General features: G+C 37.8%; 1 protein-coding gene across 1 annotated transcript; it reads left to right on the top strand.

The window, feature by feature from the left end:
* Positions 1-109: 109 nt before the first annotated feature.
* On the top strand, positions 110-21263 carry LOC135168522 (uncharacterized). The gene is made up of 11 exons (XM_064132802.1): positions 110-793; positions 3134-3284; positions 3384-3570; positions 3670-3763; positions 3921-4403; positions 5236-5440; positions 5560-12567; positions 12684-12729; positions 12840-15588; positions 16190-16438; positions 17232-21263. The coding sequence occupies exons 2-11, from the start codon at positions 3146-3148 to the stop codon at positions 18141-18143; spliced, it is 12072 nt and encodes a 4023-aa protein (XP_063988872.1). The 5' UTR covers positions 110-793; positions 3134-3145; the 3' UTR covers positions 18144-21263.
* Positions 21264-21969: the final 706 nt, after the last annotated feature.

The following is a 21969-nucleotide window of genomic DNA, read 5'->3' as shown; positions in this document are numbered from 1 at the left end:
ATTGTTGGGCAAAAACTGTTATCTGGGCGGTACGTTTGGCCGTGAAGGCGCCCCTGAGTGTACCGCGGATCGCACGGAGGGGAGAAATTGGGAGAGGGAGGGGACGGCCAAAATCCGGAAAAATGCGCTTGCGCGTAAATTCAACCGTCAGAGAGGACGCTGGTAAACACAGTCTTAGGGAGACCATACAGCAAGCATCGTAGCAGTGTCCAATAACTCCGTAAAATTCACTCAAGGTGAATTTTGTAGACATAAAAATATCAAGTGAACGAGGGAGTTTGGTAAAAGTGGAACGGAGAAAGGTGAATGATCCAGATACCTGACTGTTGTGCATGTTTGCCGTGGTGATTGAATGTGAAATAATTTTTTAACCCAACCAATTGGAAGAGAAAAAAATGTGGCTTCTATGCGAATTGTGGTGTTAAAGGTTGGAGTACAGCCGGTGAAATAAATACGTTGGCGAGCGACGGCCTGTGGTTAGAAAGAGGGGCTGTCGCGGGGGGTTGGTGAGGGAGAGGAAAATTAGTTCTGAGAGGTAGAGAAACATTGAGACATACTGATTGTGTCGCCTGTGTGTCGACTTTTCATTGGAGTTGTGACGACGCAGGAGGTGACTGACGTTAATTTTTTTTTTCACTTCACAATTCGAGTTATTATTCCGCAATTCTGTGCTTGTCGACCATTCGATTCCGATTTTTTTTATTTCTCCTTCCAATCCATTCCGGTGAATTTATGGGCCTCGTTCTGGGAGTTGTGACGCGAGGAACGTGGAGACATGACAACGTGATAGAAGGTGAGAAAGCCATGGATTTACTTTTTTTTATTTTAAGGGGAATGGAGGGAAATAAAAAGGAGATTGGATGCGCCTTTTTTTCAATTGGAATGAAGGGAGTGAGAAAGGAGGATGCCTTGGGCTTGCATTTTAATGAGCTTAATAAACTCTAGTACTCGATCGTTATATCACTCCCGCAGTGTCTCACTGCGAGATGAAAAAAAAATGTATATTGGATTAATCCAGTGTTTTTCGCCTCGCAGAAAGCATTCTCCATAGTTTTTTTATATCGCCTCTCGGTGATTTTATTCGACAATTTATCAATGACCCAAAGTTGGACCGTTGCATTTAATCCAGGGAGACGGAAACTGTTTGAGGATTTAAGGGACGATTTTGGTGGGATTATGGGTTTCGATGTAAACAACAAGACTATGGGCTATATTCCAATTGTAGTAGGGGTGGGAGGGATGAATGTGTTTTAATCCGTTCGGTGGATACTGGTACATGCACGCTGGAGTAGAATTTACAAATCTGTCGTGTTATTTGTTGGGTAACTGGGATGCGATCGAAATTTTTCAACACTTGCTCTTGTACCACTTTCATATCGTTTCAATTCTTGGCTTTTAGTTTTTCGTGTTTGAACACGTGTTGACCTGTCAAAACGGGAAATTGTTGGGGCGAATGGTGGATGGAGGAGATGAGGTAACTGGAATCTTAATAAAAAGAATTTTAGTCTTAATTTATTCGTCCTCGAGGCTGGGAAGAAATGAGTATATACGCTGGAATTGAAATTATTTGCTTGATTCACACCACCAAGGCCTTTCACCTAGTTTTTTTTTTCTTTTTTTATCGCTGCCGATGTGTTAGGCAAATGTCATTCGATTGAGTGATGATGAAGCGGAAATTGACAGAGCATTTTTCCAGCCGGTGGTTCTATTTAGGGTTGAGAGCCCCTAAGGGAAATAATGATATGTAAAGAGGTTCAAGCACTTTCGATTTTAGTTTTCGCCGGCCAAATGGTTTTCTCATTCAGTCCAACGCGGAATTTTTATTTCACTTATGTGTGATTTAAAGTTTTTGGATAGCGTCGGGGGATTTGATTATTTAAACTTTCATGGTTGGAATTTGACTTTGAAAATATTTTCAGCTATAAATAAAGCTGGACTCGCTTTTCAGGAACAATTAATAAAATATTTGATGAATATAACTTGTGAGAAAGTTATGGGGATAAATAACTCAAATCATTCTAGTGTATCTGTTAATAACGAGTGCTTAAACAATTCTGTGCAAAATGTCGTTTCAATGACACTGGGTATTCATAAATTTTTCCACATTCTTTCTGTTCGATGTAATTAACAAAGCTGATGATTAATACACCTGTAGAAAATACTAAGATAATGTAAATACTCTGGCTATTTTTCCTCCACCCAAATAGATCTCTATTTTTATCCCCAACCATTGGAGGTTTTATTTGAGTGCTATTTCACCCCAAATTTAACGCTATTCTGCAATTTTTTTAATAATTTGCACTCTGCAGATTTCAATTTAAATTTCAGAAATCTAATAAAAAATAGAAGGTTTAATTTAGGGGAAACATTGAGCTTAAACTATTTCAATCATTTCGTTATAAATAACTAATGTTTAAGAGAATAATAATTCTGCGTAAAATATAATTCACATGGGGCGGGGTATACACAATTATTTTTTCCATTTTTTCTCACACAATTCACTTAGCCATTTTCAAACTGTAAAAAAATGTGGCACTTACGTAAGAGACATTGCTTTGACATTCTTTTGAAATATTTGTATCCCCCCAATTTTGCACTATGATTTATTGATGATTCACAATATTCTCTCCCTGAACTCTTGCAGGAAGACTTTATTTTGTGCATCTCTTTGTTCTCATTTAACTATCCGTACAAGTACTGTAATGCGTAAAGACATTTTAACCAGCAATTGTAGTTGGCTCCCGCTGTGCGCAGCTTTATTAAATTAAGGAATTAATTCTCATGGGTAACGAGTTTTTCATTAGGATAATGGGCTACCGTCGCTCTAGTATTCAACGCGAAAATGTACTTCACAACGATTCGACTGCGAATTTTATCGTGACTTAAAAACGTGTGAAGTTGTGGAATTTTATCGCCAGTTTTAACCCACTGGTACAGCCAAGTAGTTTGGAAATAGTAAGCTGGTCTACAGATGATTAGCCGTGATTATTCAATCATGATAGTAGATTAATTGATTATCTATGGTTTTTTTTTGTCAATTTTCCTCGCTCATTTCGAGCGTTAAACATTTGTTTTCTCTTCGTTTCATAACCAAGGCCATCTCATTCACCGACTTTTCACATTTCTTTTGTAGCCAGCGGCGGAAATGTTTTCAGTGCGTTTGGTAACTGCGGACAGCTATCAGGCACAACCACTGCCTCAGCTGGATCCAACATTTTCCGTATTTCGTGGTACGGAAATTAAAAATGTACCCGTCATTAGGATATTCGGAACTACACCCACAGGTACATTTAATTTCATTACCCCAATAGGGACTTAATTAACTGTTGAAAATCCATTGGTTGAAGGACTTGATTAATACAATACCAATTACCTATTCCCAGGGGAAAAAACGTGTCTACACGTACACGGCGTATTTCCATATTTGTACGTACCCTATACGGGTGAAGAGAATGAGGATAGGCTGGCATATAGGCTAGCAGCATCACTGGATGCAGCAATAAATATATCACTTGGCAGTGCCAATTCAACGAGCCAGCATGTTTATCAAATTCAGAGGGTAGCTGGAATGTGAGTTTAATTATTCTCTATCTGAATCCAACCTGTTGACTGTGTTATTTGTTTTTTTTTTCACCTCACACTTTGTGATTAACTCATTCCATATTTTAGACCTTTCTATGGATATCATAAAAGGGAGCATCAGTTCTTTAAAATATCGTTCTACAACCCAGCTATCATGAAGAAAGCAGCTGATTTATTGCAGGTTAGTATTTGCACTATGGTTTTTTTATTACTCTCTCGAACGATGAAAAAGTTCCGACAATTAGCTGAAAAAGTCAGCCAACTTTCTCCATTAATTTACTCTTTCCCCGCCTCTTTTTGTTTTTTTTTTCCTACAATTTTTTTTTTCTGTTCATCAGACTGGGGCGGTGCTGGGTCAAAGTTTACAGCCGCATGAGGCCCATCTCAACTACACTCTTCAATTCATGATAGATTATAATTTGTACGGCATGAGCTTCATAAATCTATCAAGTGTTAAGCATCGTAGGGGAAATGAATCGTCAGTTGATATGATAACATCATATGACAGTGTAATTACACCCGTGGACCCTGTCGAGTATCTTCCAGTTAATGTTTTGCGTCAGAGTATCTGTGAGCTGGAGATAGACGCTATTGCAACCGATATATTAAATAGGGAAGACTTGGCTAAGGGAATTGAGCTGAATCCGGGATTGTCGGCAATTTGGAATGAAGAGAGAGAGAGGAGGAGACAAGTGGGTCTTGGGGGTGGTGATTCTCAGCTTGTTAATCCAAAGAGCCCACAGAGGCCACCATTCCGTCCAACCGATAGTGATCTTTATCAAGAGCAAAGGCTTGCACGACGTCTCTTAATGATATCCCAGGTGAGTGAACTGGGGGAATTTATTAGGTGATGATTGGGGTGTATCGGGGTTTGGAAAAATTTATACTTCACGGATCAGTGATATTTAGGGTGATTTAATGAGAGGGAGGCGATGACATTTCCGGTTTCACTGCAAATTCAAGGGAATTCAAAGTTTTTATAAGAGGGGGAATGAGAATTCTGGAACTTTTCTGAATTTTCAATTGAAACATGAATATTCAGCACTGAATTACACGAAATTGTCGATGAATTTAATGTTAACGAAAACGTTTAATTGATTTTTTTTAGATGTATGATCAATTCCGTGCTATATCTGAACTGTAGTTCAAACTTTCTACTAATTTTTTAATGAAATTTTGCATTTATAATGACGACATTCTTTGAAACTGTCGCACTATGATGAGATGAAAATTTTCAAGCAATCGGTCTGATGCTTCCGCCATGGAGTTTAATTCGGAAATTCATGAACCACTATTTTGTAATTTATTTGATTTTTGACAAAAAAACCGACAATTTTGTGATCAAATCATACGTAATTTTCAGTCGAGTTCTAACGCAATCAAAATTCCAAAACATATCAAATATTTGACAAATTAAAAATAATATTATGAGGTTGAAATATCAGTTTCCATTGCCTGTACTACGGTCGCTGTTTGAAACTCACCTTGAAAACTCCGATACAACTCTATTTTCAACTGAGCAAATATTGGAATTCTCCATTCTCCATTTTCATTTGTACCCAAAAGTTCTCACCAAATTATTGAAAATTGAATTAGCATTGGAACTATTTTGTGCATTTCCTCAAATAATTATTCACATTAATTTCATTTCAGTGCGATGAGAGCACCCTTTCAATGAGTACAAATCCAACTCCATATCCGGCTGAAGTAACACAGGGTGATGTTATATTAAATGCATCAAATTTTGGTAGTTTGAGTGTACCAACTTCTGATAAAACTCAACGGCCAAATGAAACTCTGAGTTTAAGCTCTCTAGGATCCACTCAGTCCTCCCAAACTTCCCACGAATGCAGTGTTTGTAAGTGTAATTTTACCCCCCTTTAAACTTTTCCAAAAGTAAATGAGAGAAAAAAAGTCCTGAAATTGTGAAACCGAAGCAGGCTCATTCCTAATTGTAATTGTTCTCTTTAATTCCAGTGGATTCTGATGATCTGCCATTAGTGGAATTACTGGAGAATTTGGCTCGTGAGGCGGATACTAAAGACTCAGTGGACGAGGATAGCATGTTGGGTACTCAAATGTCTTCTCTGAATCCCGAAGAGGACAAGAGTGACGATGACAGCGGTACCAATGACGATTTAAACCTCACGTGTCTGGAGTTGGACTCCTGGAGTTCCTGGGAAGGTGTAAAGAAGCCCGCTAATCAGAATTCTCATAAGTTATCACCACCAGAGGACGACATGGACTCAACACTTCTAAACGCTCTCCTGGCAGCAGGAATGGACTCAGATACATCCTCAAAGTCTTTAGAATCCTCAGTACCCCAGCTGGATGGAGCTGGTGACTTTTGCTCGAGTCTCCTCGACTCAGAGGAGGAAGAGAACATAGAAATGGAGATGGGAACTACCTCCCAATTGTCACACTCATCACCAGTGTGTAATCAATCCACCACCAATTCGAGCTTAAGCCCCTCGATCTCCTCTTCCTCTTCCGAGGAAACCAGCCAATGCTCCTGGAACCTCAAATACCCACCAACAGAATATGAACGCCTGTCGGAGGATTTTGTCGATGATATCGAAAATATAATGCAGGAGAATATTCTCATGGAGATGAATTTTACAAATGATGAAGAGATTCTAGCAGGTGGTAGTTTAGTTGACGATGAAATACCTATTGAACGTGTACTAAACGGTGATCCATGCTTCACTGAAACAGCTGAACTTGATAAATCTGATCTCACTGAACTGCACGACCAATACGTCAGCCTCCTCGATAGACAATTACTCACCGACATTTACAAGAAATCCCAGAATCTAGATATCATCAATAACTCTGGATCTGAGGATACTGAAAATAGTCAAGTTGTCTCGGAGAGCAGTGGCTTTCCATCAAATGTATCTGTCATTCATAATTCTCAAGAATCTGTTGTCAAACATTGCAATCAAAATTTGACAATTGATGTAACGGCTGTTGATGAGAATAATAAGAAAATAACTAGACATACTAGTGACAGTTCTGATTATAATTGCAATGTTGCAACATGGGAGGAGCTGCACGATTACTTGCCAATGGGTGTAATTAAACGAAAGTGTACGCAAAAAGTACGTAATCAAATTGTCAACAGGAAGAAGATTAAAGCAGCACTGTGCGATGCTCCTGGTTGTAATAATGTTAGTGACATCCCTGCGGAGATTGTCGAGGCAAATGCAACGAGTTCATCAATAATACAGTCCAATCCAGTGCGTGAGAATATCATGGACGCACGGGTTTTCCCTAGTGCTCAGTATTCATCGTATCTACTGAGTGAAAATGAAACACTTGTCGCCCCTATTCTTGCTGATTTTGAAGAATTGGCTGAGCCACTTTCACCAACAAATGATACGGGTAGAGCCTCTGATTATTGCTCAGACAGATCACACAGAGGTACTATATTCGGTGAGGATCATCATAGGCACTGTATTTATTCATTCAATCATCGAAAATTTGTTCAGGATTATGTGTTTACGGCCAATGAAATTTGGGTAATTGAGAAACGTAAGAGGGGCAATTATTGTAAGAGCAATTCAATTATATCAGACCTGTGTAACAAGGAGTGTCGACTGCCGTATGTACCATTGGAGAAAATGACCATTGAGGAGGAGAATGGCAGCCACGAGGATCAAAATATCGTGGTGGCTGAGAGTGAGATTTTGAATTCAATTAGTTCTACTCTTGATAATTCTCCAAAAGAACCACTGAATTACGGTACAATGGGGGCTGTTTCCATTGAATCCGAGAATGATACGAAGGATAAGGGGAGAAATACATTCACCCGAATAACGAGACAATCCGAACGTAATTTTGTTCAATCACAAAGTTCAACTGAAAGTGGTGATGGTCCGGTGATCATACGACGAGTCTTTGAAGAGAAAACCAGTGGTTCCACTTGTGTCAAGAAACGTAAGATTATTTTGAAAGTTGGCAGTAACACAGACTCACAGTCTGATGATTCGAGAGTCGAGGACAATTCCGATGTTCTACTGAAAATGAAGAGAAAAGTGAGAAGAGCCAGAACCAAAGTACCTGAGAGCCATTCAAATATTGATAATACACAGTTATTATTTGACGAAAGAAATACTTCAATTCCAGTCACTGAATTGCAGTGCATCAATGAGGAATCCACTGTGAATACAATGTCTGGATCATCCAACATACCTAGATTAATATGCAACATTAAGACTAAGAGAATTGGCATAAAGTGGCTGTTGTCACTGGCATCGAAATGTCCGAGTAAAATAATCAATCAACGATTACAATCAACATTATCAAGACCGCGACCGCAAATTCGGAAAATGGAAACAATAACACAGAGGTATAAACTACGGGTACGAGGAAGAGAGCTTGAGGAAGGATCAATACTTCCAACAGTTGAAGATGAAAAAGTTGGGATAACAAGTTCGCTCGTAACATCGGCGATAGAGGCCAATAATTCACCGGAAAATTGTGATAGTATACGAAGTGAGGATGTTGCTATGGTACCATTGAACAGTGGAATTTCATCATCTTTGGAAAGTAAAAATCCAGTGTCTAACGATAGTACAGCATCAGTCTACACAACTACTGTTGCAGAAGTGAATTTGTACTCGGGTAAGGATTACACTATTGATGCAGTCAGCCAAGAGATGCCGCAAGTACTATTTGCCGAGGACTCGAATCAATCCTTCAACGAGAGTACAATGAACGTGATGAGCTTGAAGAGATCTGCGGATGAGATTCAGGGAAATTCAACGGTTGATCAATCCGATAATTCCAGTGTTAAATCATTCGAGGGCGATGAATACAGTGATCACGAGAGTGGAATTTTATCAATGGTTGATGATTCGGGAAGTAATGGTACAATGAATAACGATGTAGTTGGTGATTCTGGAAATTCACCGAGTTCATTTAGAGCACTTTTCATTAATGAATTGCAAAAATCAAAAAGGTGTGAACGATGCGAAAGATGTGACTGTAATTCATACATGAATATGTTAACTAAGAGTAGTGATACACTCAGAACGGGATCACTCAGGAGTGAAAAGATATTTCTTCAGGAGGAAAAAATGAGTCTCGTCACCAAGTCAATTTACCGAATTATGGGCGATGATGCAAACGTAAATGTTAATTCTGCAAGAGAAAATATTAGGGTTGAAAATAACTTTGATAGTGAGGATGATACCCTAAAAGATGTGTCTGATAAAAATCTTGATAGTGATTATACCGTTGGAAAACCCTTAAGATCAACTCCAAAATCATCCCCCAAGAAAATTTCCATATTGAAAAGAATATATTCATCTAATTCTGAGTCTTTGCATAATGATGAGAGTAGTGATTGTCGTGGAAAAATTGTGGATGGTAATTGTGAAATTTTGGAAAGCGATAAAATAACGAGTATTCGAGGTGGGGCAAGTGATATCGACAGTGTTGAGTTGCATTCAAATCTCTCTGCTGTAGATGAATATAAAATATTGTCAGAAGTTGGTACTGGCAATGGTGGAATTTTGAGTGAAGAGATGGGGGAAAGGGAGAAGTGGTTGAAAAGTGGATCATCGGGACAGCGGGAGCCTTATCTAGAGGTTGTGCTTGAGGAGGATAATAATGTTGAATTGGTAATGGGTAATGGGAATGAGGGTAATTCAGGAAAGACACTGTCGTGTACCGAGACTGGAGCCCCACTGAGATTTAATGGTGAGTGTGGAGGTGACAGTAAAACCACTTCCACTGCAGTACTCCTGGCAGATTACAATTACAAATCTGGGGAAGGTACAAATGGAGATATTGTTGGTGACGTAAAACAGGAAAGTTCGTCGTTGAGGATATTAAGTGGAGAATTTCGGAATGATGAGGAAATTATTCCTAATTCAGTCTCGATTGCGGATAATCGATACAAGCAACTATTGGCAATACGTCAGAAGAAGATATTGGGAGATATACCAGAGCGAGATGGGAAAATCGTAGCTATTCGTTCGAGTGAATTAATCGATATCGATGAAAACACGAGAGATACATTTATCCTAGACGGTGAAAATGATGGCATTGATACGTGTTTACAGAATTGTGTACGTAGTGCTGAGGAATTATCAATTGCTGACACAATTATCATGGAACCAAGCCCAGACAACAGTCGCGACAATAACGATAAACCTTTACTGGACGATGGAAATACGGCTGATGAGCGTTCGTGTGTAATGGAAGACAAACAATTGTCTGAAGATGCAATCACTAGGGATTTCAATGGAAGTGGAAACTCGCTCTCGGGCGTTGATAAAAATTCAACAGATGCTAAATCAATAGATGAAAAAGGAGAGGAAAATGGTGTTGAAAGTAGGAGAATTGGTTCAGATGAAATTACGGCGGTGGTGGTAAATGATGGAGTGGCAAAATTGTTGAATAAAAAACCTGGGGATGATGAGGAGTGTTCAGCATTATCGTGTGAGACGGTTGATTATATCGAGGAAATTGTCATAATTGAGTTTGGAGACAATGATAATCTATCGAAAGGTCATTCAACTGGTGAAATACGGGAGGCGAATGCAAAGGGGGAGAAAGCGGTGGGTGACATCGACAAGAATATTATTTCAAACATGAAGATAGTTTTTGGGGAAGTGTGTCCTGAGGTCGATGATCCCTCCGGGGGTCAATCAATTGTTGAGAGCAAATTTGAGCCGGGCCGCAACGGTGACGATCACTCCTTTGAGGATCAACCGATCATTAAAGAAAGTGGCGTAGTTGTTGGGCAACTTGACGAGCCTCAACGAAGTGTAAAAGTGCCAGGCGCTGATGCTGATGACTACCTTGAAGTGTTACCCCCATTTGAAGGACAGCACAATGAGAACAATTGCATAATTTTCGAAGAGACAGCTGGAGAAATAATAACTTCCACCGCTACTTCTGAAGTTCATCCGCCAACTGAAATGACTGCAGCCTCTGTGGTCGAGGATTTGCCATCAAATCTGCAGAAAGTAACCGCGAAAATCCGTCAACTTAACGACTCCCGGGATAACACTGAGGACATTGAATTTTTAAGCTCCCCCGAGACATTTGAGGACGAAACAATAATCGTAATTATAAACAATCTTGATGACGATGAGGAAGTTGAAGAAGTCCCTTCATCAGACTCTAACAATCTCCTTCCAATGTCAGTGAGTGTAAATGACGGAACAGTGTCAACAAATTTACCAGAACGAACAGAGGACTTGAGTCCCCCCATAAATCGAATAGAACACTCATTAGTAACTTTGAATGATGAAGTTATCACTCTCTCGACTGATTTACCGACAACACAAATGCCAGTATCGTCGACTAAGTGCCCGAGGTCATTCGTAAAGTTGGAACGCCTTAATCCAGATATTGTCGCCAAGTACCTGAAGTCCAATACTAAGAGATCAAACAAGAATATTGAAAACGTTATAGTCAAGAAGGAAGTAACATTTTCACCTGAGATACTCTACTTCGGCAGTAATGAAAAAAAAATACTGAAAAATTATTCTGATGACGAGCTGAATAGAAACTCTAAATCAACATCAAACCCCGACGGATTATCTTCTCAAAACTCTAGTATTAAGCTATCTCTGAAAATTAATCGATCAAAAGTGGACACGAAGTACCCGAGGAAATGTCCCCTAGCTCCATCAGCAAAAAAACCTCTTCGTGATCGCGAGAATAATGATTCAAAAATGCACAAGCGCCCAAAATTATCAGACGATTCCCAAGAACTGAATAAAAGTGAGATGAGTGAATCTTCAGATGATACTCCAGAGATAATCTACGACTCGACAAGTGCAATTGGCTCAGAGAACAATAAACAGCTCTTCCTTGAGCAGAAAACTTTCCTCAAGGAGAAACAGTCACAGGAGAGTAATTTTAAACTCGAAATCATTGAGGATCCAGCAGTTGGTTGTGAAATAAGTCAAGCAATTTATGAAAGTATTCCTGAACTAATTGACGAGGAAAAATCTGAAATAAGCCCTGCATCATCACTCGAGGTAGAATCATCAGTTTCTCTTCCCAAATTGGAATTCACAAGATTAAGTAAGATGCCCTCGAAACAGTCTCGTTCGCCGACATCACCGAGTCCATCGGCATCCTCGATAGTGTCATCACAGTCATTGGAAAGTTCAATTCTCAATCACTTACATCTCACTCAGGCCAATCGCTATGTCAATAGCTACGTTATACAGTCAGCCTACAGAACAAAATATCACACAGTGAACGTTGACAAACGCCTAGCCCTCACCCAAATAACAACAAAAGACTCAAAATTGCGAGTGCGAACGAATAAAGAACAATTTCTCGTTCAACTGGGCTTATATCCATTGAATCCAGATCTTGAGGAGAATTGGGTGAAGGAGGAGAGCCACGTGTCCTACATTCAACGACAACAGCCAAAGGTCGTGTTGCATCGATTGAATGCACCGACTCTAAAGCGTTACGGTTACAGTCATCGCTTCAAGTCCAATAAATTTGGCAAACGTTTTCTCAATGGCAATGACTTCAGAATACCAGCGTACGATGGGCCAGCTGATTTAACCTCGAGTGAGTCGGACACTAGTGACAATGATGGAGATGTTACAGTAATAAACAGGGAAAAACGAGTTTGTGCGTACAAATCCGTAAGAAATAAAGAAATACTGGCAACACCTAAGAAGCGCAAACATACTGATACACCTGAGAATGGCTCACCACTAGCTGCGAAATACCTTCGATCAACACCAACGCGAACACCAAGCAGGCCAAGTATGTTGAAGAGCCCTGGTCGTTTATCAGGGAATTATACGCCTCTTAAAATAATTGTCACGTCTCCCAAGGTACGTAGAGAGGCACCAGATACAACTGAACTGTTGAAAATTGATGCTGATGCTGCTGCTAACAGTTCGGGTTCTGACACACCCAGGATGAGAGAACATGGATTGCATGAGAATTTACTTCGTGGTAGGATCACCGAAGCAACGCCTATCCAAAAATCAGGTAACATATCGTCGTAACGATAATTGTTATGTCGTTGATTTATAGAAAAGCAAAATGAAAAAAAAAATTGGAAATGAGAGAGAAAAAAAACACAAGTTTTGTTTGATTTTATTTAGGAAGTGATCGTAAAGTGGAACTTACAAGCATCGAGAAATCATCTCGGTGAGTGTAGTGAGACAATGGAGTCTCATGAATTTAATTTTTAAGTAAGAAAATGATCAGAGACAAAAATTGGATTGTTTATTTATGTTTAAATTCCTGCGACTCTGCAGAAATGATACTTCAGGAATTGTCAGGAGAACGAGCGAAAATAATAATGTGGATACTGTGCAAGAGATTTTATCAGACAATGATCAGGATGTATCCAAGGAGATAAACGTTCGCAAGAATCTTTTTACCACACACCATTCAACAGTATTACAGAATATTAATTTTTCACCAAAGCCAAGTACATCTAGAAATGTAGAAATTCATGTGGAGGATATTGCAAGAGAGAATGAGGATGAAGGAGAAACCACTGTAAGGGAGAATTTAGTATTTGATGACGAAGAGGATGAATTTAGGTTAAAATATTCAACGTTAGACGAAACAATAATAGGAGAGAATGAAGAAGAGAGAGCAACACAAACAGAATACGAATTAGAGGATAATCTATGTGACATGACATTCACTGAGTACATATGCTCGCAACAATTGAAAACCACAGCGGCATTATCGGAGAGAAGTTGCTCTGAATCTCAGGGAGATGCGAAAAAAGCAATAAAAATAATCCCACGTTACGGTCCACCATCGGCAGAGAGAGTCAGAAGTACAATGGTAAATTATGGTATTCCAACATGCAGAAATCCCCAGGCATTTTTCAGCAAACAAGCAGATGCACCTGGCCCACAAGAACTAGCGCACCAAGTCCTCAAAGTCCCCGGAAAGAGTCTGGTGGACGTTACACCATTTAAATCATCGATGGAGGAAATCACGGGTCTCAATCGTTGGAGGAGAATGAAGATAAATGAATTTCATCCCTCCAGAGGAAAAATCCAGGCTTCGAGTATTCGTCAGAGCCTCGCTGGTCATCGGTCAATAGTAATCACACCCTTATTGCTCCCGCCTTCAGTGAAAGCTGTTAAAACCTGGATCAAAGCTCGAGAGTATTTAAAACGACAGAGAAACGAGGAGAGAAGTAACATCGATGAGGAGAAAAACCAACAACCAGAACAAACAAATCAACAACTAGAAACAAATACAGAGAATCAAAAGAAAAATAAATGTGAAAATATCGTGTCCGATGAGAACACATCAGACTCATCGGATTCAAGTATCGTCGGCCCCTCACCCGAGAAAATCATTCATTCAAACTCATTAAGACTCCTCGGGCGAACTCCAAGAAATTCTCAAGTTGGAAATCTACTCACTTCGACATTGAAACCATGTCTATTAAAACCGTCAACGGAAACTGAAAAATCGATCGATTCTAAGAACAGTTCATCCTCAGGGACGTCAGACAGATTATCAGACAAATTGTCTGATAAATCCTTGAATCCATCCGTGATGAGTATGCTTGAGAAATCAAAATTATTCAAAAGCCAGACCTCCAGAAACCTTGGAATCTCATGTGGTCAAATTGAATGCGTGTCAGAATCAATGAGAAGTGACGTGGAGAATGAGAATATGCAAAATGCCAAAGCAGTTACAACGTATCAATACATAACACTCATGTGCGTCGAAGTGCATGTGACAACACGAGGAGATTTACTTCCAGATCCTGATCATGATCCAGTATCAGCGATTTTCTACGCAATTCATAGTGATGTACCACCAGATTCAAAGATTAAATCACTAATTCATGGAGTAATTGCAATTGCTCCTGAGGGCGCCAATAAAATGGCTTATACGTATGGTTGTGATGTACCTCTCGATATTACACTTGTCCCTGATGAATCATCTTTATTTGAGGCTTTTGTTAAACTTGTTATCAAGACAGATCCGGAAATTTTTATTGGCTGGGAGCTTGAGGCACTCTCCTGGGGATATATTTTTCAACGCGCCACAACCTTCGGTATCAATTTAAATAAAAAGATATCGAGAATACCTGGAATTCAATGTAAATGGGAAACAACAACACCTGACTTGGATGCACTGGGGGAAATTAAATTACCGGGTCGTATTGTACTTGATATTTGGCGGATAATGAGACACGAAATGGCTCTGCTAAATTATTCATTTGAAAATGTTATCTATCATGTGATGAATGAAAGAATTTCATGTCCAGGATTTAGAACACTGACCGAGTGGTGGAATAGAGATAATATCAATGGTCGATGGAGGGTGGTTCAGCATTATGGAGTGAGAGTTCTCGGGGTTTTGAGAATTTTAGAGCAATTGGATATCATTGGACGAACCAGTGAACACGCGAGACTCTTTGGCATTCAATTTTACGAGGTTTTTACGAGGGGTAGTCAGTTCAGAGTGGAGTCTATTATGCTGAGACTTGCTAAACCGTTGAATTATATTGCTGTATCACCATCACCACAGCAAAGAGCAGCAATGAGGGCTATGGAAGCACTACCACTAATCATGGAGCCTGAATCTATTTTCTACAACGATCCTGTTATTGTCCTTGACTTTCAGAGCTTGTATCCGAGTATTATTATTGCTCATAATTACTGTTTTTCCACTTGTCTTGGAAGAATTGAGCGCATTGGACAACAGTGTCCTTATGAATTTGGTGCATCTGTTCTCAGAGTTACGAAAAATACTGCCCTGAAACTCCAAGGAAAAGTCAACTTTGCTCCTTGTGGTGTTGCTTTTGTTAAACAGGATGTTAGAGTTGGAATATTGCCGAGAATGCTGACAGAAATACTGGAGACAAGATTTATGGTGAAGAAAGCTATGAAGGATCATGATAAGAATGATAAGACACTGCAGAGAGTACTGCATTCACGACAACTTGGTCTCAAGTTTCTTGCGAACGTTACTTACGGATACACAGCTGCTAATTTCACAGGACGAATGCCATGTATGGAGGTAAATATCGATTATTGTTTTTACGTGGAGGAAAATATCAACGGAAATTTACAAGATAATTATGGCTAAATTCAATGAAGACTCCGTTGAATTTACTATTTATTCATTTATCTTGTGCTTTGTAGAGAAAGAGGAGATCAATTCTTTTATACATTATTTTATCTCTCAAAAATGCGAAATAAACCGAAGAGGTCTTCAAGGGAATCTGTGACAAAAGTGCAACTCTTGAAAATTACAGTATTTTCTATGAATAATTTATAAGCAACGTTTATAAGATATTGGATTCCCATAAGCCACTGAAAATGCGTAACTTTTCTCAAGTAGATACACGTATGGCTCTATAAAATATTTTTATACGTTTTTGTCATCCTTCTAGTAAAAAAATTAGAATGTTATTGAATTTATAATTAGTTTTCAAACTTTTTCAATTTATCTCTCTCAAATCACAGTCAATATCACTACTGAAAATTAATAGTCAATTGAATTTTTTGTCCGATCCTGTACATTAACTTTTCGTGATTTTTTTCTCTACGTTTCTGCAGGGATGCAAATTTTTCTTCTACAATTAAAAATGAATAAATATTGATGGGATTTTTTTCAGGTCGGTGACAGTGTTGTTAGTAAAGCCAAAGAGACGCTTGAACGTGCAATAAAACTTGTCGAGTCGACGGCCAAATGGGGGGTGAGGGTTGTTTATGGAGATACTGATTCACTTTTCATTCTGGCGCCGGGAAAGTCCAAGGATGACGCCTTCAAAATTGGCTATGAAATAGCAGAAGCTGTAACCGCAGATAATCCCTCGCCTGTTAAGTTGAAGTTCGAGAAAGTTTTGTTTCCTACTATTCTGCAGGTTAGAACCAATTACTTTCTCTCATTACCATAGTCGAAATACGTTGGGGACAGTGACATAAGGTTTTTGGGAAGGCACAAACATTAATTAGGAGGATCATTAACATTTGTTCATGAATTGATTGGAAAGTTTTGTAAAAAGGAACAAAATGATTTTCATAATTTTGTTGAGAAAATCCGAGGACTTTTGTTGGTTCTTTTTTTCTTTTCAATTGAAATACTGTTCACGATTTGCAGTTGGACGTTAGAGTGTTTAATTAAATTCTTTCATGAAATTTGCAGTATTCCATGAGAAAAATTAGAACCTCCATTTACAATTAAAAAATAATTGTTAGATGATTCTCCAGCAAAAAATTATATGAATTAATTATTTCAAGGGCATTAATGCTTCAGAACTGCACAATCGTGTTCATTGCTTCAAGGTTTCCCAGCGCCATTCTAATGCAATAAAAAAATAGCGGAACAATTACGTAATTTGTATTATTATGTTCTAAAAGTAATTAATCGATTAATTAGTTAAAACCCGTAATTGAATCCGACATTTGTTAGTCATTAGACATTTGTAAAATTCAGTCAAAAGTTCCCATAATCTCCCACATTTAAATAGAATAAAAACGGCATAAAATTGATTCTCCTGTAGGTGATTATCCCATTCAATGATCGTTGAACTGTGACTCATTACAAAAAACAATTCAGGCATTGCTCCTTAAACGCCATTTGCATTTTTTCGTTGTGAGCAATTTCTCTCTTTGTCTTATTAAACTTCTCATTCCCCCCAATTTACTCCCTTCCAGACGAAAAAACGTTACTGTGGCTACATGTACGAATCGCCGGATCAAGAGAAACCAACGTTCCTGGCGAAAGGTATTGAAACAGTTCGTCGAGACGGTTGTCCAGCAGTTTCTAAGATGCTAGAAAAATCCCTGAAAATTCTTTTCGACACCAAAGATGTCTCCCAAGTGAAGCATTACGTGGTTCGCCAACTGGACAAGATTCTCCGTGGAACAGTTTCCCTCCAGGATTTGACATTTGCCAAGGAATTTCGAGGTTTGCGTGGCTACAAAGAACGTGCCTGTGTACCAGCCTTGGAATTGACCCGTCGTCTGATGAAAAAAGATCCTCGTGCGTTGCCGAGGCACAGTGAACGAGTTAAGTACGTGATTGTAGCTGGTGCACCAAATCAGGCGCTTATTCACTGTGTAAGATCCCCCTGGGAGGTGCTAAACGATCCTGGCCTGAGGCCCAATGCCATTTATTACATAACTCGTGTGATAATTCCACCGCTCAATCGTTGTTTAAATCTCATGGGAGTTGACGTTAACACTTGGTACAGAGAAATGCCACATAGACATATTTTAAATAATCCCATTGCTGTACCGAGTGATAAACATAAACAAACGATTTTTCAATATTTCGGTAATATTATTTGTGCTGCGTGTGGGCAGACTAGTAATAAAGCTCTGTGTTCTGATTGTCAATCAAGGCCATCTGATACTCTTGTTATGCTTAATGAAAAATTGAGATGGTTGGAGAGAGTCTATAGAGAAATCACGACTGTCTGTCAATCTTGCACTGGCCGTGGTGATTATCCTGAGTGTGTCTCGTTAGACTGTCCAATTCTCTATCGTCGAATTGAAGCACATAGACAATTATCACAGGGAACTCAATTGGAGAAGATAATTCATGATGGAAATATTGATTTTTAAATGGACTTCATGATTCTCCATTATTATTTTCATTATTGAGACTCAACTCCAGCAATTACATAAATGCGTGTGATAATTCCATCAGTCTATCACTGCACAATCTTTACGGGGGCATATGTCAACACTTGGTGCATATGAATACTTAGACAATCTCCCTGTTGTCCTGCGTGACAAATAGAAACAATTTTCTAATATTTTGGTTATATCGATTGGGCTAAGTGGAGACAGACTAGTAACAAGAATTTATGCTCTGATTGTCAATCAAGGCCATCTGATGCTCCGAGGTAATTACAGCAGAGAGCTCTGTTGGCCACAATAATTACAGATCAAAATAATGTCTTTAAATGCGCACTGGTATTTTTAACGTTTTAATACATTCAGCTCAATTGAAAAAAAACACGATCAAAGGCAAACAGTATTGATTTTTAAACGTGCTATCCATTGAAACAATTCCATTTATTATATAACTCGCGTTACAATTCTACCACTCAATCGTTCGTTAAGCTTTATGAGAGTAGATGCCAACACTCGGATCAGGGAAATTGTATATTACAAAGAATCCCACGATATGTGAGCAGACTAGTTAGGAGACTTTATGCTCTAATTGCTAATTGAGGCCATCTGATACTTTTATAATGGGTAATGAAAAATGGAGATGATTGGAGATGGCCTGTGGGCAAATCATTTGTATTTGTCAATATTTAACTGGACTTACCAACACTCCTGGATATGTCTCAAGCACAGGGAGAGTTCATACTACTAGCTCAATTGGAGAAAATAATCAAAGAAAAAAAAAAGTAATAATTTTTTAATGAATATCGTGATAGTTTATTTTAGGCTTCCAAAAAATCAGGGGTAATTGAGAGTATTTGGAATGATCTTGAAGTATTTTTCAAGCTCCTTGCATTCCTCACTATTTTCTATCATACTAAAAATAAACCTATTGTTTGATGAATTTCATTATTCAATGATGGTGAGCGAAAAGTGTCTTGCGAATTGATAAATTGGCGTTGATAATGTTTTTACAAAGGTACAATACAAAGTTATTTTCTAATACCAAAATTTTTATACTGAATAATGGGGGCTTGTAAAAGTGATAATGCCTATATTTTTCGTAGTATAATGTTCATTTTTTTTCCTTCGGAAATATCTTCCGCAGTTTTTACTAAAAAAATACTCTTTGCTCATCAGTGAACCGGAATAGGTTTATTCATTATTTTAAGTATTTTTTTTTAATTAATCCCACCAAAGGTTTTTGAAAATTTCATCACTCGAGCTCATTATTATTGGCAGACTAAAACGAGCAACATTTTTGTGGTTCAATCGATATGATGCACTACACATTGTCGTTCAGTCATTATTTGCCCAATAATTTCAAATAGCACATGGATATAATCGATAGTTAAATTTGTGAAAGACTTTGTCTCGAGTTTACTGTCACAACATTAATGGAGAAATCTTTTGATGACCTCATAACGCTTAGTAAATCCATTTAATTTCATTAGATGATAATTGAGAGGCTGCGAAACGCCTCAAAGTGCCATTGTTCCTCATTATTAATCTCATGGAGAATACTTACCGAATTAAAGTTTATCATAAAGTTTTATATTGATTAGAAGAAAAAACAACATTGAAAAAATAACAAAAAAAAAGAAACTCATCAGATATCAAAAGAAATTGGAATGCCGCCGGCGGTATGTGATGTAGCATTTGCACCTGATCAAATTAATTGTAAGGGAATTAAATTTTGGCCGGTTGATTGAACCTAATAATACATTTCGAGGATTTTTTAATTCGGTAAAATGTACTGACTCCAGCGATTATACGTTGATCATAAATGTAACATTTTTGGGACATTGAGATGAATATATTTGTATGAAAAAAACTATGGAGAGGAAAATTGTAGAATATTGTAAGCAAATTAACAGTTAAGTTTGTCCCTTGTGGAGAGACTCTTATCTGTTTTCGATATCACGGAGCAGACGATTCAATGCACGAGTTAGGATTTACTGTTATAAAATTGTTAAATTCAAGACAGTACAATTCTTCAAAATTTTCCAGGTCTTTTTTGAAATTTATCAAACAAATATGTACCATGTTTTCACTGTTCCATTTCGAAATGCAAGGCTTGTGCTTGGGATCGGAAAATTTGATGAAAGATATTATATACATATCTTTTTAATTCCATAAAAATTGTCAAGAGTCAAGAAGTTGAGGTTCGCAACTTTTCGTTTTTTTCATTATCCAGTAGAATGAGTATTAACAGTATTTTACATCACATTTTGGTCTTTCACCACAAAAAAAAATGAAAATTGTACAGTAATCCGTGGAATCGAGAATATACAAGAGTTTCTCTTCATCACAATGCATAAAATCATTCATTAATTGGAGGAAATTGTTTAAGGGATTAACAACGAAAGAATATTCATTCATTGCGTTGTATGTATTACGTGAGTTTATCGTTGTTAACAATTTGATTGATGACTAAAAGAAAGCGATATAAATGCGCATAAATAAATGACGCGTGTGTGATATAGATGTATGTGGATTAGGGAAGGGCATTTAACATGTAAACAATAGCCCCACTCCTCCCCTCTGTATATATTTTATTCATTTTTTCGTACAAATGAAAGACTGCTAACGTAACTTCTCTACGCCACATCCTAAAACGCGTAATAATAAGTTGATTAATTGAATGAGATGATTATTCTAAAAAAGATAGTTTAGTTTATTAATGATGAAGAAGAGGAATATTAATGATAGCACAGTCGTTGTTGAGGTGGGGCATTGTTTTTTGCATTATTTTCCTCTCAGTTCCTGAAGGCTCGTTGTTCTGAGTTTTTATTTTTTGTACTTAAGTTGTTTTTGTGAGAATGCTCCTGTGGCATTATGTGTCACAATCTATCAATTTATTTTTCCTCAGTCCTTTTTACATTTACAATATTTTTTTGAATTATTGAAATAATTAGTGAGCATAAATGAAATTACTACATTGGATTTATTATTAATAGAGGAAAATGCGTTTTCTGATGACTGTGATACATGGTCTCATTTGAGTTCTATCGTTTTTCCACCTTTGTAGTATAATTAATAAAAAAATGTAACTCTTGAGTAAAAAAATGACTTCTTTATTTATATCCTGAAATGCCGCTTGAGAAATAGACGTGAATGTGTTTATTATGGTTACCAATATTTAAATAAAAAACAGCCCGCTATGTTTTTTAAGTATTATTGAATAATTACTGATACTTAGGGGTAATGCAGGTCCTTTAACTATTTTTTAATTAAATAGTCGGGAATGTTTGACGGTGAGGGGAGGTCTCCTTTAACCATAATTTGTCATTATTTCGTCATTTCGATATGCGATCCGAAAATCTCAACAAAATTGGTAAAAAATTCTAAGGAAATTGTCCACAAAGTTATGGATTTTAAATGAAAATATCGATAAATGTGCTCGTCAATTTTTCTGAGAACTGTCACATAGTTAAATCGATAAATAGGTCGCAATTTATGATATTGCGACGTTACCCTGAAAATTAAAAACTCTCTTTGTGTGCCAAACGTAATAGCTTCACTTTTGAAGTTCATCGGAGGAATTGAATACTGCGCTAATTGAAATGTGGAATAAATTGAAAATTTAAAGCCCTGAAGACCTAGCTTTTCGTAATTTTCAATTAGAATGTCAAATTGAATTTTAAGTTCTCATTAAATTTGAATAGAAGCATGAGATGAATGCTTTAAGATATTTAAGACCTTACTCAGGAGATTTCCTGTAAACAAATTTATTGTTTTAATTGGATGAGAACAATTGTTTTCGAAGACTAAT

Source organism: Diachasmimorpha longicaudata, chromosome 13, assembly GCF_034640455.1.
Source record: "Diachasmimorpha longicaudata isolate KC_UGA_2023 chromosome 13, iyDiaLong2, whole genome shotgun sequence".
Taxonomy (NCBI): Eukaryota; Metazoa; Arthropoda; class Insecta; order Hymenoptera; family Braconidae; genus Diachasmimorpha; species Diachasmimorpha longicaudata.
Note: the sequence above shows the minus strand (reverse complement) of the source record. Positions and strands in the feature narration are given on the sequence as shown.

What these genes read in the sequence shown, in the direction of transcription:
- LOC135168522 (XM_064132802.1), top strand. Translation starts at nt 3,146, where the DNA reads ATGTTTTCAGTGCGTTTGGTAACTGCGGACAGCTATCAGGCACAACCA. An exon ending in AAGCAGCTGATTTATTGCAG is followed by an intron (nt 3,764 to 3,920) that starts GTTAGTATTTGC and finishes TCTGTTCATCAG; the next exon opens with ACTGGGGCGGTGCTGGGTCA. An exon ending in GTCTCTTAATGATATCCCAG is followed by an intron (nt 4,404 to 5,235) that starts GTGAGTGAACTG and finishes ATTTCATTTCAG; the next exon opens with TGCGATGAGAGCACCCTTTC.